This window comes from Cygnus atratus, chromosome 1 (genome assembly GCF_013377495.2).
Source record: "Cygnus atratus isolate AKBS03 ecotype Queensland, Australia chromosome 1, CAtr_DNAZoo_HiC_assembly, whole genome shotgun sequence".
In the NCBI taxonomy this organism is placed as follows: domain Eukaryota; kingdom Metazoa; phylum Chordata; class Aves; order Anseriformes; family Anatidae; genus Cygnus; species Cygnus atratus.
Genome location: NC_066362.1, coordinates 52,531,352 through 52,546,908, shown reverse-complemented (window position 1 = coordinate 52,546,908; position 15,557 = coordinate 52,531,352). Strand labels below are relative to the sequence as shown.

The following is a 15,557-nucleotide window of genomic DNA, read 5'->3' as shown; positions in this document are numbered from 1 at the left end:
TATTCTTACTTTAGCAGAGATTATTGTCTCCCATCTAAAAAAAAAAAAAAGGCAAATTAAAAAACCACCAACAACATAAAAAAACCAAACACATAGCATTTCTCGTCCAAATGATCTCTGTCAGGGGACAAAGAAAGAACATGGGCTATTGGATTGGGGATATTTACCTGTAATACTGAAGCACAATATCAGGATGATTTGTATAATTTGAAAACCAACTTACTCAGCTGTGGAAAACACTAAATTTCCTTTGGGAAATACATGAAATGTTTTATAGCCTTATCCCAGAATAGTCTACGTGCATTTTCTCATGCATGCTCCTAGCAGCTCTGTGAAAACAAAGATTGAGCGTGCTTTTGGGTGATTATGGAATATTTAAATCTGGTTCTAGATATTATCCATCATAGTGTAAGATGCATGGGAGGAAGCTGGAAATCATGTCATTATAGTTGTTAGCTTCTGTCGTATAAGAGTTAGATAATAGGAAATACTTTTGTACTCTTTTCTTCTGGTTATACAAGCAGTTAAACATGCGAATATCTGAGATCTATTGGCCCACTCAGTGTATTGGGTGAACTTGGGAATTATAATAAAAATATCTTTATGTTGCTTTTTGTTTCTCATCAAGAATAACTTGTTCGACATCGATATCATTATATATACTTAGAAGTATTTTGTCTGCATGAGTTCTAAACGATTGAAGTGAAAATCTGTGTGAGATTTTTCTGCTTACATTGGATTTCTGTAGCACCATTGACTTGTTTAAAGCTACTTCTCTGTTTCTCCCATGTGAGAGGTAAATTGGGCTCTGTAGTTCCTGGTTTCTTCAAGTAAAATTATATAAACAGCTATCAACTCATCTTAATGTAAGGTTTTTCAAACAGCAAGCTTGCATACCCAGAAATACCCCACAAAGTAAGCTAAAATCTCGTTGTCATGGTAATTTGGAGTACTTTTCATTTTTAGCTATGAAAATGTTTGCAGATTTCCCATAAATATTAGTCCTTATACAGTCTAATTATTGCCATAATATATTTTCTGAGTCATTCATCTTTGTGAACTGTAAAATGTATAGACATGCTTTTCTTTAACAGGGGAAAGAAGTGTTGGAAATAAGCAACTGTATATTAACTCCTCTTTTCTAATTTCATTAACCTTTACATCTTCATTAAATCATCAATTACTCTTGCCAAGAACTGTTGAAACAGTAATTTTGTGCTTAACATTTAATTTGAGAGAAACTCCGATGATTCATGTGCTATTCACTTAGGATCTAGGTTGTATAAAGTTTTCAGTACGTCTGGTGGCAGTCTCTTGTGCTGCTCAGAGCTGCTGGTAGTCTTTTATTTACAAACAAACAAACAAAAAACCACCCCAAAAAAACTAATTTGTTTTATGCATGCATCTTCCATTGTAACCTCTGTTGCCCTCTGTACTCAAAATCTTAATGTAACTAAATGTACAACATGTAAAAGACCATGTTATCACAAAAATTATGCAGGTTTATTATTAGTTCAGTAACGTTTTTCTGAAGTTAATCACCCAGGTGTTAAGGTATAGGCGGTGTTTTCTTTCCAAGCACCTACCTAGATGCATAACATTGTTCTTTTGATCTCAAGGGATGGTTGTAATTCTCAATTGATAGATTGTAAATTCTCCAAAGAGAAGAAGTTCTCATACCAAATAATACTTGAACTGTTTTCTTGTCAAGACCCTGATTCAGAAATTGTCTAGGTCTGTGCCTTAGTTAGCTTGAATGCTTTTCTCACATTTATAAAGCAAATTCTTTTTATGCTTTTATGTGCATTTTCATTATGCAAATCTGAAGTCTTTTTCTGGTATATAGATACATTTGGTTCACCATCAAAATTATTTGAAGAAAAAATGATGTGTGACAGCTCCACCTGTCTCTTGGAGGTCAAAGTAATTTCATCTATTGTTTCATCCACACCTTTTCGACAAATAACTTTTCTATGGTTACTTTTCAGTATGAGAATAACAGTGCAGTGATTGTGCTCATACTCAACCATGGCATTCATTTACAGAATAATTCAAAAAGTAGGTTTGTGAAACTAATAGGATGACACAGCCCAGAATTGTAGTATTGATTTAAATAAAAGGATTCATCACATTTTGATATGATGGGAGACAGTAGTTTGTAAAGATACAGTCTCTTTGCTGAAATTACGGAAGTGAAAATGATACATCACGGATAGACCTGTACACTTGATTGTGATTCACAGGCTTATAGTGATATAGCAGGGGGTACTATGCTGCCTGCATCAATTCCTGGAGAGAGCAAGATTGGCTTTGCCTTGTAAATGTAGCCCTCAGTGTCAATCAAAAATAAAGTGCCATGAAATATAGAACTCACAGCAGTAGATTAGCATTTCAGAAATTAAACCATCTGTTTGAACTCAATTAAAAGAGAATCCAGCAAGGTTTTTCCTAATAGAGCATTCTAGTGCTGATTCTGGAAACAATGCAATGAATTTATTATGCAATTAGAACCGATAAGGAACTGATTTTAATGCTCATTAAACAAACTCAGCAGTACTACGTTCTCAGTAGGATGTTTTGCAATGAATAACTTCTTAATTTTCTTCCTAGTCTATAATTCTGATGTATTTCTTATTCTAGGAAGGATATTTAGTTGTGGGTTGCCTTATCCTATTTGGCTTTTTTTTCCCACAAGTTCTGGAGAACTCGTGTTTCTGTTTCATGAGGTGGTTTTGATGCAGCTGCTTTTGGTTTTCCCTCCTAATAGCATACATAAGTGATTGTCTGGGAAAAAATGCCCATCAATAGGACTGTTTTGAGTCTGAGATCTGCCTGTGAACAATTTTGCAGACTGTCAGGAAGGAGACAGGTGGAAGTTTGCAACCTGACGTCATTTTCTTGTAATTTGTCTTTAAAAGGAACTTCAGTAACAGTCTGAATTTATTTTTCCCTGGAAAAGTTACAGTCTAGATACCTGCTAAGGAGAAGGCACAGTAAGGAGAGGATGGGTAGCTTTTAGTTTCCCCCAAAGAATAGTCACTTTCTCTAGAGGCATTCTGGAGTACTGTACATTGATCAACTCCGCATGTTGTATTTACATGATTCTATTTACCACAGTTAGTTTTACTGGAGAGCAAATACACATTCAAGTGTACCTACCCTTTTGAAACATATCTTCCATCTAATGAACAGCTTTGGTACTAAGCTGAGGCAGTTTTACTAATTCTTCAGGTGCTCCAGTAAAGATTGTCTTCCTGTAACAGTAAGTAACTTTAATCTGACATTATGGTTTGTAACAGTGCCAGTTGCCTCAGCATCTGGCTCCCTTAAACTCATTGCAAATGATTACAGCATGAAAGAAAATAGAAATCTTTTCCAATATAACAACAACAGTAAAAAAGAAAAACTACAATAAAAAAACTAAATTAAATTCCATATGAAGGTTTGTTGTATATCTCTTAGGTACCATGGGGTGAATGATTGATGTATTTATAGTGGAGCTATCTTGTGGAAGGTTACTGTGACTTGGTAGTTCTCTGCATTATTTCTTCACATTGTGACTGCTTTAAAATACACTTATAATTATTTGATTTACTTTTATCATATTTAAAAGATCAACACACGACCCATCATTAATTCTGTTTGAAAGATTCTGTTTAATAGTCACATTGATTGAGTTTCTTGCTAATTAATTCACAAGTTGGTTATTTTACTAATAACAGAGGAAGAAAATACTTTCTGATGGCATTTCTTCTCCACTTCAGTCTGTGAAGGACTTTCCCCGGGGCAGTTTGGAGCAAGCAGCTTCTTTCATTGAGTAATTTCTGACATTGAATTTCAGAGGCAGGAATTGAACTTTGATTTCTTGGTGCTATTTCTGCAAATAGTTGTCCTCCTGTGCTTTAATAAATAAATAATTAAATATTTTTATAAAAGGAAAATATTATTTGCAGTGTTGTTTGCGTTTCTTAAAAATGGAGTTTGAAGAGTATGGAAAACTTTTGTTCACTAAACAGCAGTTATTAGCATATGCAGTATTAAGAGCAAACTTCCAGAGTAGTATGTGTAGGTCCACCACTGAACACTTCTTAGTCTTTTTGATGTTACTTACAAAGCACTGCAAATATACATGTAATTGATCAGATGTAGCAAATAAGGCTGCTTTCACAGAAAGTAGCTTTATTTTTTAACAAGTCACAATCTTGTAAAAGCCTAGCAAGTGATTAGTGTCCAATGGTCTCACTATTAGCAGTCAAAACACCACATTTTAGAAACTGTGGTCTTAAAATCTTTAAGCTACAAGAATCAAAATTAAATCCTAGCGTTTACCCTGGAAGTCAATAATTTTAATATGTACTGTAGATTTAATTGCTAAATACTATACAGGGAACACCTGCAGGTTACTGGCTGCCAAAAAGTAAGTCATGAATTCATATGAATTATATGGAACAGTGTAATTCAGGATTTTTGAAAGGACCTATAGTGTGTGCCTCTTTTCTCAGCTACTCTCATGTTCTTGTGGATAAAACTAAAGTCAAGAGAGAGTGTGAGCAAATCCTTTTTGCTCTATACAACAGGCATGAAAGTGATGGGAGCCAGATGAAGGGGACAAAAGGGAAGAAAAAAGATTGATATGCAACCTTGTTCATGAACAACATTTTTTCAAACTTTTTCAGTTCTGTCAACTGTGTAAAGAAAAACATAGTTCCTTGAGCAATACATCCTCTCAAGAGTTCTTTTTTTTTTTTTAATTTATTTACAAAGTTACAGAGTTCATTTTCATTTGTAAAATTGCCTTGGTAACATTTTTATGTGCTGAAGTTGCATTTATTTGAACAATTTGAAAATACCTTCAGACACTGTTGATAAAACATGCTATCAAAATTGTATCACTTCGAGAAATAGACTTCAATTGTACTTTCCCGCCAATTAAATTATTACTAGTAGAGGAAAAACATGGTCTTGTTTTTTTTTTTTTTTTTCCTTGTTGCCTTGGGAAAGTTAGTCAAAAGAAACTGTCTACAAAGTTCATCCTAAAACATGCTGCAATGCCTAACAATCTCCTTATACATGTATTTTTCTTTCTTTTCCTTTTTTTTCCAGTTTTTGTAATGCTTTAATATAACACTTTAAAAAAAATAAAATATTTGAGCTGTCGTAATAGTAAATATGCCTGTTACAAGCCTTAAATAATTTTTTGAGATTCTTTCTTTGTGCTTAGAGCAAATCTGTCAAGTTGCATATAATGGTTTACACAGTGTGCCTGAAAGCTTTACTTTATAACGGCAAATACCTAAATAGTACTGAAAACATACAGCAATAGTCATATTAATCAAGTTCTTAAGTGTTTAATTCAGCTGACTGCACTTGTCAGCCAAAGGTGCAAAGCCTTCTTTGACACTTAACATTTCATCTGAACATCTTGAGTCAAAATCCTGGAAATCTTGTGATTTTGAGATTCCTTTAATTAGGACTAAAGTAGAGCTTAATTAAATTTTCAAGGCCAGAAATGAGCTCCTTTTCCTTCTGAAATTTTGGTAGTTAGCTATTCTACTCAAAAATGGAAGTTATAATGCAATACTTCATGTGACTGTGAGTAGTATCTTGAAAAACTATGCAAAGTTCCCTGAGGACTGATGCATTTGATCAATATCTGGGCAAAAATAGATGTATGGTGCATTCATTCTCAGCAGTCATTTTTGTTTTCCAGTGACACTTTATTGGATTGAAAAAAATGAACTTTCTTTTTTTTTGTAAAGCTGGCATGAAAAAATTGAACTTTTTTTTTTTTTCCATAAAGCTGGCAGTATACACAGAGATAGTGAAACCTAAAGCATTTTAGAGATCAGATGATCTCTAAACTAGAGTGTTCTCTGAAGATTAGCCAGTTTGATTGTGTTAATAAAGACAGCTATTCTAATCAGCCCTGCGTTTGTGCCACTGGGTAAAGTAGGTTATATTCTTTGTTTTAACACTTGGCATTTCTTCTAAATTAGCAGTGGTTTATCTGTCTTTAGACAGTAACACAAAGCTATCTATTTTTCTTGTTTCCTAGGTTTAGAAAGAAAGTGCATGCAAAAGTACATATTTACTAACATATTTAACTCCATTTAAAAATACCTTTACTTTTTCTTAATAGGACATATTTCTGTTACTGAAAGATTTTAAACAATTTCTGTTTGTCAGTATGGTAGTACAGATGACATTTCTGTTCAGCAAGTATCTGACTTGCTGAGAATAGACTTTCTAATTAGCACACAGGGTACTCGTGTGAGATAAGGTAAAGGAGTCGTTAAATGTTTTATGCCTTAATCATAGCTGTGTATTAAAATGATCAAATTGCAGGCATCAGAGCACAGCTGGATTTCTATAAACAAAAATTAAGTCATCTGATGATTATTTTTTTTTATGAAATCATACAGTGCTAGGAAAATTGGGTAAGATTATCATATGCCATACTGATGAGAACATTTGTTCTGGAAAGTTACGAAGTTTAATTAGAAACATTTTGAGGCCTGGATTTTTTTTATTTTTGTAATATAACCATAATATTAAATACTCATAATGTATGTTCCTGTTTAGTTTTTATTATGGTAAAACAAGTATGTTATCTAAAAATGTCCATCGCTGTTTCTATATAAACTGAGAGTGATTACTAGGAGTTTTTTTAAGCATAAATCAAAGCAATGGATGCATGGCCATTGATAAAAAATCTAGATATACTGAAATTACAAATGTGAGTACATTTTTGTGGGGCTTTTAAAGCTGCCATGGTGATCTGCAACCTTTACCAACTGTAACAAAGGCTTTTGTTAACTTACCCACATATAAAATGGTATACTCTGAATTTATATAAAGGCCAACGGCAGGTAGCTTTTCAGCAACAAGATGCAACATACATCTGTATACACTTGTTTAGTTTTGGATGGCTATGTTTTTAAAACTTTGAGTATTCTGTGGAGTTTAATATGAAGAAAACATGGAGCGAAAAAATCTCCATTGCTGCAGAAAATTGACGATAAAATGCCCCATATTGGTGTGATAATTTGAGAAACAAACTAGACTGGTTGATGTTCCTCCTTGTGCCAAGTCTAGAACTCTTCTCCAGCTCACAACTGTGGGTTTCCTTACTAATATTGATGACTGAGGAGGGGAGCAATTCTTCCTTCATTTTCCAGTTTTGGGTTTTAGATATAAATATCTTGGAGCTTTTGATTTTAGACAGGAAAGTCTACAGTGTTCAAAAGCACACAAGACTAGATCCATACAGACAATTGCCTTATATTCTCTCATTGCATCAGGCAGATAAAAGCATCATGTGCTTTGAATGTCCAGATGAAAATGTCCAAATGTAAAAATAAATAAATAAAGAACAACAACAACAAAACAAAAATATATGACCTAGCGTTTATGTAGTACCATCAGTTGGTAAGGTGACCAAGTACTGGTCTTTACTTTTGCCTTATTACCTTGGTACTCTATCCTGACTTGAGACTATTGCATAAATGGTATTCAACAGAAACTGTGTATTTTTCCTATCCGCTTTTTTGTGTATGTGTGCTTTGTTTTTTGACGTCCTTATTTTTTTCTTGAGGGTGTTCATCTTTTGGTCTGGAGATTAATAACTTGCCACTTTGGTGAACTAAATATGACTAGAATATGAAATAAAGACTATTTATTTTATGGAATATTGGTAAATTACTAAGGCTGTTCTCTCTCAGAGTTACTATCAATGTAATACTCTCAAACCTGATGACTAAATCCAAGGACCCACTCCCCTCTAGAGCCCAGGCTTGTTGTTAGTTAGATTTATGTAGCTATGTATGTTAGTTAACATCACAGTAATTAGATTGGGATGCAGGCTCCCTTTACAGCAGAGATGTTTAGGTCCATTTCTGACTAATGCAACTGTGGAAACTGTGCTGTTCAGAATATTTACTCAAATAAGTACTTGCAGGAAGAATGTTTTTCTCTGCATTTCTCATCTTCACTATTTAAGCTGAAAGCTGTTGTTGACACAAAAGCATATTTGCAGAAGTTGTTCATGGGCAAACTTGCAATTAAGTGTGCACTTAACTGTCGTAAAGGAGGAGTTGCATAGCATTCTTCCATTTTATGAGAGAGTTTGCAAAGAAGCTGATGTTTTTGTTTTACAACAGAACTGAATGCTTTGCAGTCTGGGCTGATGACACAGGAAATCTCCCTCAACTATGACTTTTATGCTTTTTTATTCTCTTTGATCTATAACATTTTTCCATACATTCTGTCATCTTCTTCCAGAATGCCTTTTCCACTAAGTTATCTGTTCTTAGACTATTTACTATTGTCATCTCAGGCAGCTTACTGGAGATAGGTGTTTTAGTTGTGATTTATGTGCTGTTTGGAACAAAATACCAGAGAGTGTATGCAAACTGCAGTTCTTAAGAGATAAAGCAGCATAGAGAACCGGGTAGAAAACATGAATCTGTGGAAGCAATAACTGACACTTGGCTTGTCTGGCAACAGTAGCTCGCTCCTATGAAAAGGTCTACTTCTACGTGTAACTCTGTCTCTAGAATTTTGTAGTAAAGAGTAAGATCCAGTTGGCAGCCACTATTTCTCTACATACCTCTCCCCTGTGTCTCCTTTCCCCCCACACTTTAAAATAGTATGCTTACATCTTGGGCAACCCTTAGGTCATGGTTTTACTTGGATGTTTTGAGGTCTGTCAAAAGTGCCACCCGTTAAATTATTCTGTTGTCCACGGTTATCTTTAGCAGTAAAAAAAAGGAGCTGTTGACATTTTGATTGATTCAGAAAATACTATGCTGTGCTACAGCAATAACACCAGTAATAAAAGTTCAAGTGAAAACTCTTGCCATCACTGTAGCGGGATAAAAAAGGTATTACAACACATTGTGACATGGTCACTGATAAGATGAAACAGTCCACCATTCTTTTCTTTCATACCTAGTGATCCATCCTCCAACTAATACTGTGCTGCTTCACTACTCAGCCATTGTATCACCTATGTATCTTCACTTATCAAAGAGAAATACCGTAATTCTTCTTTTTCACCCAAAACTGCTGGAATGAAATGCTCACATGTGACATTGTGTGTCTTTCTCTAAGTATAAACTTTACTCAACAAGAACACTTAAGAGAATAAGGGTCCTTAATTGTACTATTAAAACAAAACACTTAACCTGTGTATTTCTGATGGGTTGGCCATGCTGATTACAGTTTTCATTAAAGAGTCCTGGGTTTGTTTTGAAACATCTACAAGATTGTGTACTACAGTAATTTACTAAGAGCAAGAGGAATATTGGCAACATCTTTTCAGTGACCTTATAAAATGGCTAAGTGAGAAGTAGCTTGCAGTTTTTATTCTACTGGAATATAAGGTGGCATGATTTTCATTAAAATTACCTCAGCAGCAACAAAATGTATTTCCATTTCAGAATCTGTCACTGTGGCTTCTGTGGTGTCAAGCAAAGAAGGTCGTTTTAAGCAGAACTTTGGGGAAGAGAATTTCAGATTCAAACACAATGCTTGTGTTTGGGCTATTCTTTGGTCATACTTGCCACGCGAAAGCTGTTTTTGAACTAGACTCTGTTTGTGTATTTGTTTTTCTCTCTATAAATTCTTAGGCATATATAGGAGTAAACTTGTCTTCTGTTTGGGACTGTTGTTCTGATATGGCATTAGCTATACATAGAGCCAGAGATGATGAACAAAATATTAGTTCATCAACTGTGCTGGTAAGATTCTTTGTATTGGTAGGTCCAATATGGTACTTGGTTACATTAGTGTAATCCTGAAGTACTACACAGATTATTTTGAATTATTTGGGGATTCCATAATACATTTTAGAGAAGAATTTAATTCATGTTAATTTATTTTTATTTTTTTGCATGCCCATGGCTCTCCTTTTCTTTGGTGGTATGGAGAAAGTTTGAAAGAACTGTCATCAATGTAAACCAAAAACACCTCAGGCAACTGAGTTCATGCCTTTTGTTATTTTGTTATTCATTAACTACACTGTTATTCCTTTCCCCATTACTCCCCCAACCATACCCCCCAAAAACACTCGAAGGAAACAAGCACACCACAACAAAAATGCTAATAAAGAGAATAATTCCCAATAGACCATAAAAGACAGCATTTATAACCCTGATAGAAATGCCATTCAGCTTTTCTGATGTAAAGCATCTGTCTCCAAAAGGAAATGAAGGAAGGCCTGTTTCTCCTTTCAAGTCTCTGAAGTAGTAGGTGGTGTCATTTGTTATACAGTGCTACAAGTCCCCAGTTATTGCACTGGTAGCTGCTGGCTGCCTTTGTGCACGTACTGAAAAGTTTTATCAGCTGTCTTTAATAAAAGAAAATATATGTGAAGAAAAACTATAGCAAATGTCTCTTGCTCTGTATCCTCAGACCATCATTTATAACTATCAGGGCGTAATGACGCTGATGTGTCATCCTTCAGTCATCCAAAATTCTTGCGACTGTTACCATATGCCATAGATACTGGGATGGCTGATGCACTAAAAAGTCAAGGAGCAGTCTTTCAGATATCCTGTGCACTTCGTCCTCTGAAACATGAAGGAGTTGGTGTGAACTTGTAGCATTACTTGAAATGAATTTTCACTGCAATGCATACATTTTCATTAATATGGCCTAAAATTTGCTGAGTCTCCAGAACGTCAGGAATAATAAGTAGAAGTTGAAGATTTTCACATTTAGTTAAAAGGTTTATTTTTTTTCTATATAATTTTGTTGCTTGCTTTAGTGAAATGATGTATCAAATTAAAGACATGATGGCAGAAGAGTTCTCTTAGCTAGGTGTACAGTCTTAAATATATGACTTTCTTTAGAGTACTTGATTAGTACCATACACATACAATATCTTCAGGGATGTGTGAAGGAAATGGAGAGGAATTCTGGAATCCATATGAGAAAACTGTGTTACTTCTCACACAATAAGTTTATGAATGTTATAAAATTAGAAATGAGCACATTTTAACATGTGTCTTATTTAATACGAGTTTTTCTAGGTTTATGTTTTTTAATCCTTATCCTGTTGTAAGCTTTGTCTAGCTACATACATCTGCACAAAATTATATTTTGAGAGAGAAAACAGTACTATGTCAGTGACTGAACTCTTGAAAAAAGCTGTTTGATTCACAAACTCTAGTAAGACAAATGACTAAAAAATTAGTGAGTATGGACCATCCTACTTATGCTAATGTACAGAAAATTCTCTCAAAAAATCTCCTATCTAAAATTAAACGAATAAATATATGGATATTTAGACAGCCATCCATTTGCCTATCATTCTTCACTTGCATCATTTCAATTAGCACCCATAATTTCTGTAATTAGGGAGTATATTATTCCACTTTAAAATAGTGTGTACTACTGACACTGCTATGGGGAAACTATGGTAATGTGGCTGCTAAGATGTGTTGTCTGTAGCAAAGATTACATTTCAAGGGCTTAGTTTTCCTTCTTTATGTGGCATATGACTGAATAAGAAAGTTTGGAGAGTATTTAACTCAGAAATACTTCACAAAATCTATCTGGGGATTTTTTTTTTTTTTGTCTTGTTTTGTTCTGTTTTATAGTAGAAGCCAGTATCTGACTTGGGGTGAGGGCAGGGAGTTAATCTGCAAGAAAAATTAAATCTAAAAGTAATATCTTCATATTCGACTGCATTAGCATTGTGGGGTTTACAATAGGGAGGGTTGAATTCATTTTGTTTTGCCTAATTCCTGAAAGTCTGGAAACCATTTGTTCTGAAAACTTGTTTCATTGCTGTCCTTATCAGTTTTTATGATGTATATCTTAATAGGTGAAAAGAAGCAGGAAGAAAGGTGAGAAAATACGAAATATCCATAGAACATAAAAGTAAAGTATTTTCTGAGCACATTTCCACTGCAAAATTTAGGTTTTGGGCATGAGTTACAGGGTTGGGGTTTTTTTTGGAAGCTTGAACAAGAAGGATAAGAATTTAATTTGCTAGTGGATAGGTTTGGAACATAGGTAAGTCTTCCTCATCCGGACGACTTCCCATTACCACATTAGTCTGGGACATCATCCCTAGTGAATATTTTATTGGCCTTCTACCTACCGTATTTTCATGAAGTTATTTTCATTGAAGGAATTCTAGAGCATTTCTCTTCCTCACTCCTAATAGTCTCAAGCTGATTTTCCATGTGGCTTCACGTTTCAAGTACTGCAATTTGATCAGAAAACTGGTGAGTGCTGTCTTGAAACACTTATCCTCTGAGGCAAAACTATGTGACTTTGAAAGTTGAAAGTGAGTGCTCCTGAAGCTCATCGGAAATGATAGTGACCAGAGGAGGGGGGGTAATAGTGAATTTTGTCTAGTATCCTCTTTCCGCTTTTTCTTTGAAATGCAAGGTGCTGGTTTGGCAAATAGCATTACTGTGTTCTCACTAGCATGTGAAGACCTTATGTACTTGCAAAAAGGTAGGTTAGACTGCTGTCTTCGGCTTCATAAATCTGCTTTCTTTGCCCTTGTAATACTTGTTAGCTGTAGTAACTAGTCATGTTCAATTATCATGTAGAACCTTTTATTTCATGGTGGAATAATCTTAGGATTGAAAAATGAAAACAAGGAGCATTTTGTCTTAGCTAAAGATGGAATAATTGTTAGTAATGTGAGGAGCTTTTTCATAGATTTGTTATAAATGTTTCAAATATTTGTTATTAAAATAGTGTTTCCACCATGTTAATTTTATTCAGTCATTCATTAAGGAATAATTGCCACAGCCTGAATCTAAATGGATATCCTAGGACTCCTGAATATCCTTAGAATCTGAGAATAGATTGTATTTTCTACTAGTTATAATTAAGACAGAGAAGGGATGAGTTCCAGTGTGTTAACTATTCCCACCAATTATAAACTCTTTATTGGCAATGAGTTAAATTAAAATTAAATTCCTGTCTTTAATCCACTCTTGGACTACTTTAATTTTCTCTTGGAAACTGTGCTATGCTGACATTACCACATGTAAAGCTTTATGAGGTCTGTGTTTTCTCATTAAAGAAAGAAGTCTATGTCTGTAGACACCAGAGCTCTCTCTGTTTAAAGCACAAAGTACACAGCAGCTGTTCAGAAACTTTTTCTTGTTATCTCTATTTGCTTAAATTGCTAAATTGCTTCCATGAAAAGTCTGCAAACATAAGGGAATAATTTAAGTCGAAGAAGATTGTCTGAAAAGAAAAACTGAAAATATTCTTAATATTTCTCTTTCCCTTTTTTTTGTACCAGTATCCAGCTGCCTTAATGAATCTTGGAGCCATTCTCCATCTGAATGGTAAACTGAAAGAGGCTGAAGAAAACTACCTCCTTGCTCTTCAACTTAAACCTGATGATGTCATCACTCAGTCCAATCTTCGCAAATTGTGGAATATCATGGAGAAACAAGGTTTAAAGACAGCCAAGACATGATACCGAAAACTCTGAACTTTTTTTGTCTTAAATTGATTAAAAACCCAAACTAGAACTTCCATACAGCTGTCTGATCAGAGAACTCATTGGATTTGAGTGCAAGGATCAGAGATCTTGATTGATTGCTGCTAGGAGAAGCTATTCTGCTTTTTTGGCTTTTTTTTTTCTCTTTTTTTTTTTTCTAGATAAAAAGGGAGACTGAGATATTCATGAAGGACTTCAGTGTTAGCCCACAAAAAGATTTAGAACCACAGCACTCAAAAGAGGGTGTCTTGGCATATTTGATAAATCATTGCAAATCCCACATTGCTTACTTGTGTGTGGGTACTTGAAACGTATACTGTCATAGAAATACTAAAGGAAATTTGTACAGTATACACTAAACCATATGGGAATAAAAGTGGGAATAAAATAGTAGGTTAAAGTATTTTGTGATACTGTAACTCATTAAAATGCCTACTAAATCCAGTGTGTTTGCAGTTTGTCTTAATGCTGCTGTATCTCACTTTAAGACCACTTAATTCACAGTTGATATGGCCAATTTTTATTTTTATTTTTAAACCTGTCACTTGTGTTTAGATGGCACAGTCATAATTGTTTAGTAAGAATACATATATTATTTCAATTTATTAAAAAATTTGTTGCAGTTCTTCTGAGATGCACAGTCAAATGGCTGTGGGCTAGAAAGAATGAGCAAGGAATTGCCCAAATTCTATCATATTCTATCTACAAATCATATGTGTATGTAGAAGCTAAAAAAAAAAAAAAGTCCAAAGGTGTGGTTTGTCCTGATTTAGCAATATGAGTGAGACTGATATTTGCCGTGGTATTGAATATGGTCAGAATGTCATCTTAAGAAAAAGAAAAAAAAAAGATAAAAATGTTTGAATCTTTCTACATTGTTGTCAGATAAGATTGACTTTAAACTTTCTGCATCCAATATTTTTGCAATAATTCAGCCAAGTGAGATTTGAAAATATTAGTGCTTGGATATGCTACAGAGACTTCATGATCAACTCGGAGAGAAGGGAATGTAATAATACATTGTTGAGGCTAGAAAATAGGGACTGGATTAGATTACGCATAGAATAGCGCACATAGGTCAAGAGAAATGTGAAACAGTGGTTGCCAGTTACTTTTCACAGTGGTGGTGTTTTAAAAACATATTACCTATTCAGATTCTAACCAAATACTATAATTCTGTTTGTGTTCTGACATGTGCTAGCAGCAGAGCTGTCAAATATCTAAGTATGCTTCTGGTGAGGTTCAGTTAATTTCTGATTCAGAATGATTTGGCCTAGTTACAGTTTTATTCTTCAGTTTATAAATGTAAAAATAATTTATTTTAAATTGCAGTGTATTGAAACTTTTGTAAGATTTTTTTTTCCTCCAGGCCATTTGTTAACTGCTTTCTTTCTTTGGAATAAGTATTATTGCTTATAAGAAAATGTACCGTTTCATTTAATGACCTGTTGGTATCTGCTTCAATGTTCATTTCATAAAGGTAGATGTAATGTTAAAGTGGTAGAGCACCTTGAACTGAAGCTTCTTCAGGATCTTCTGCTAAAAACTCTTTATTACTGAGAAAGTTTTGTTGTTGGTGGTGTTTTTTTAACTGTTAAGCACCATTCCAACAAAACCGTAGAAAAGAATACTTTGCTGTATTTATTTATTTATTACTTGACTGCAGCAATGTTACCTGCCATTAACACAGTAGTCTTCAAGTATTACTATTTCTTTTATTTTGTTTTCTTTGCATTTTTTTTTGTGGTTAGTATGTGTACCTAATGGGAAGGGGGACACTTGAGTTACTCTTCTTGATAATTCTCCACTTAAGCTTGGATATAAATCTGTGTTGAAATAGATTGGGGAGTAGCTGTTTCAAAGTCAGTATAGTAAGAAAATGTAGTAGTGTGTGTTTCCTTTTCTTTCCTCTTGCTCACTAAAATATCATATTGCTAAGTTCACAACTGGCCTAGCAGAAGGGCCAGAGGGGCAAGATTGTTTGGTTTTGTGGAATGTGTCAAATTTTTCTCAAATAATGTTTTGGCTGGAAAAGCAAAATTGAAGGGTCAAAAGTTGAATTTCTACTTTATCATTG

The 15,557-nt window shown here is 34.3% G+C and overlaps 1 protein-coding gene across 5 annotated transcripts in view; it reads left to right on the top strand.

Moving 5' to 3' along the window:
- Positions 1 to 14,921, top strand: part of TMTC2 (transmembrane O-mannosyltransferase targeting cadherins 2) — a 251,985-nt gene extending 237,064 nt beyond the window's left edge. For 4 of the 5 annotated variants that reach the window (XM_035551768.2, XM_035551770.1, XM_035551771.2 and 1 more), the window contains exon 12: positions 13,277 to 14,921. In XM_035551768.2, the coding sequence (XP_035407661.1) occupies positions 13,277 to 13,456 (180 nt within the window). In that variant the 3' untranslated portion in view covers positions 13,457 to 14,921. Of the gene's footprint in view, positions 1 to 12,175; positions 12,237 to 13,276 lie in introns of all 5 variants that reach the window. The other variant, XM_035551769.2, reaches the window with a different exon arrangement.
- The last annotated feature ends 636 nt before the right edge of the window (positions 14,922 to 15,557 follow it).